The 2,929-nt window shown below is 47.1% G+C and overlaps 1 protein-coding gene across 1 annotated transcript; it reads left to right on the forward strand.

The window, feature by feature from the left end:
* Positions 1-2,281: 2,281 nt before the first annotated feature.
* LOC137364996 (histone H2AX-like) lies at positions 2,282-2,656 on the forward strand (the record flags this gene model as incomplete). Its single annotated transcript, XM_068027868.1, has 1 exon — positions 2,282-2,656. A coding segment is annotated over exon 1 (375 nt), but the record flags the coding sequence as incomplete, so codon positions are not given.
* Between the last annotated feature and the right edge of the window lie 273 nt (positions 2,657-2,929).

A 2,929-nucleotide genomic window follows, 5' to 3' on the forward strand; every position in this document is an offset into this window, starting at 1 on the left:
ATTGTGACCATCTTCAAAAAAGGTGACAACCCCGACTGTAGTAACTACAGAGGGGCAGCCCTGCTGTCCGTCACAGGGAAGGTCATCACAAGAGTCATTCTCAACCGCCTCCTCCCCATGGCTGAAGAGCTCCTACTGGAATCACAATGTGGATTCTGTCAATCAAGAGGCACAGTAAACATAATATTCACAGCAAGACATTCCCAAGAAAAATGTAGGGAGCAGCAGCAACCTTTCTACATGGCCTTCTCTGACCTGACAAAGGCCTTCAACTCTCCAAACTGGGAGGGATTATGGAACATCTTCTTCAAATTTGGCTGCCCGGAGAAATTCGGCACCATCGTCTGCCGACTGCATGACATGTAATCATTGGCAACGGACCTAGCACTGACCTAATCCCAATGTAAACTGGGCTCAAGCAAGGCTGTGTCATCGCACCAAAGCTCTTTTCCATCTTCCTCCCTGCAACATTCCACCTCATCTCCTCACACTCAAACACAGTACCAGAGACAGACAGATACAGAATGGATGTCACACTCACAGTACCAGAGTCTGTAATATACAGAATGAATCCCTACTGCACCAGAGACTGAGAGCTACCGAATTACACAACACGCTCAAACACAGGATCAGAGAAAAAATAAATGAAATTAATTGCACGCTCACATGCAATAGCAGAGACACAAGGACACAGAATCAGCCAATATGTGTCTTCCCAACAACAGCCAGGACATTTCCAGGGAGCTTTACATAAGAAGCGGCTCTTTCAACAGAAACTGGGGTTGGAGACAGTCTTTGGGAAATATACTTCCTGATTGCAGGAAGGGTGTTTGTGATTGGTTGCAAATGTTTAATCTGATTGGATGGCGAAAGAGACCAATTAGAGAATTACAATATGAAACCTTTGTGACATCACTGCCAGTCACCCAATCACAATCTTTATTTTCCCCCATCCCTCATTTGCATAGAGCTGTGGGATTGTCTATTTAATCCGCACTCGGAAGGGGTTTGGTTTATTTCTGTGTCTGAAATTGAATCTGAAGATGGTTGAAGAGAAGAAGAAAGCAGCTCCTAAGAAGGGCGCCAAGAAAACCTTAAATAAACCGTCAGCAAAGGGCGGCAAAAGCGGAGAAAGTCGAGGAAGGAGAGTTACTCCATCTACATCTACAAAGTGATGAAGCAGGTTCACCCCGACACCGGCATCTCCTCCAAGGCCATGAGCATCATGAACTCGTTTGTGAACGATATTTTCGAGCGCATCGCGGGTGAGGCTTCCCGCCTGGCCCATTACAACAAGCGCAGCACCATCAGCTCCCGGGAGATCCAGACCGCCGTGCGCCTGCTGCTGCCCGGGGAGCTGGCCAAGCACGCCGTGTCGGAAGGGACAAAGGCGGTGACCAAGTACACCAGCTCCAAGTAAAACTGCACAATGGACTGAAAAACATCCCAAACACAACGGCTCTTTGAAGAGCCACCCACAATCTCTCTGAAAAAGCTGCATCCGAACATCTCTATTAAATCACTTTAAGATAATGTATAATATACTGTGTTTGTGTCTCCTGTCCCATGAACCCATAATGCGCTCATTCGCCTTTCCTTTTTTGCTTTAAGCTGTTATTTATTTTGCACAGCCCCTGAATGACCGCTTTAACAGCTGCTTTCAGCGGGAAGAGTCAGACCTCCGTTCCTTCACTCTATTCCTGAAATGTGAACTGATTCATCATTTTATTAACAGTAACTCTCCGCAGTGTCACAGCCCGGAATGGGATCATTAGAGAGCAGATTAAGGGCAGTTTGAGGATTCGATCCGGCTCCCTCTTTTCAGAGAAGGACACTGGGCTCTGATTGAAGATAAACTGAACGTTTCGCTTCAGGGAAATGCTGTGAACAGGGATTTAGTACCTCCCGGGACAGTTTGAAAGCGATTGTGGGAAGATCCACAATTTAAACAACATTTTAAACCCGCGTCTCTGATTGGTGACGAAAGGAGTTGAATGAAAGAAAATAAAGAGAAGGGATTTTAAATCTTTGACGAAGGATGACATTTATTTTAATCCGCTCCTTTCCGAAAATGAAATTGGCGGGCTTTTTGAAATTGACAAATTCTGTTTCTGAGGTTGTGGTGGGTAAATCCCGCCCTCTTCTGTTGTCAGTGACCTGATTGGTGATGAATATAGGCAAATAAGGTGAATTAAGTACCGACCAATGAGGAGAGTTTTCAGTCTGTAAGTACAGTAAATGCAGTGGAAAATATCCATTCTTCGTGAAAGAATTTGTGAAAATGTCTGGAAGAGGAAAGACCGGCGGCAAAGCTCGGGCCAAGGCCAAGTCTCGCTCCTCCCGGGCTGGACTGCAGTTCCCGGTGGGCCGTGTTCACAGGCTCCTGAAAAAGGGCAACTATGCTGAGCGTGTGGGTGCTGGAGCCCCGGTCTATCTGGCTGCTGTGCTCGAGTATCTGACCGCTGAAATCCTCGAACTCGCCGGTAACGCGGCCCGGGACAACAAGAAGACCCGCATCATCCCCAGGCACCTGCAGCTGGCCGTCCGCAACGACGAGGAGCTCAACATGCTGCTGGGAGGGGTGACCATCGCTCAGGGCGGGGTGCTGCCTAATATCCAGGCCGTGCTGTTGCCCAAGAAAACCGGCGCTCAGAGCTCCCAGAAAAAGTAAAGCGGCCAAAATATCATCGAATAAACCAAAGGCTCTTTTCAGAGCCACCGACAGTCTCTGTGAAAGGGCTGATTACTGTCTGATTCCAGAATGTCAGTAACAGGACCGAATCAGATTTATTTACAATGTTCAAGCAACTATTTCAGTGACTTCTCACTGTCCCCCGAAACCCTGTCCAATTTATTACTTCCACACCGAATTTGAGTTATTTGTCCCGTTACATTTTGCCGGCAGTTACAGATGAGTAACCAATAATAT

Source organism: Heterodontus francisci, unplaced genomic scaffold, assembly GCF_036365525.1.
Source record: "Heterodontus francisci isolate sHetFra1 unplaced genomic scaffold, sHetFra1.hap1 HAP1_SCAFFOLD_43, whole genome shotgun sequence".
Lineage (NCBI taxonomy): Eukaryota > Metazoa > Chordata > Chondrichthyes > Heterodontiformes > Heterodontidae > Heterodontus > Heterodontus francisci.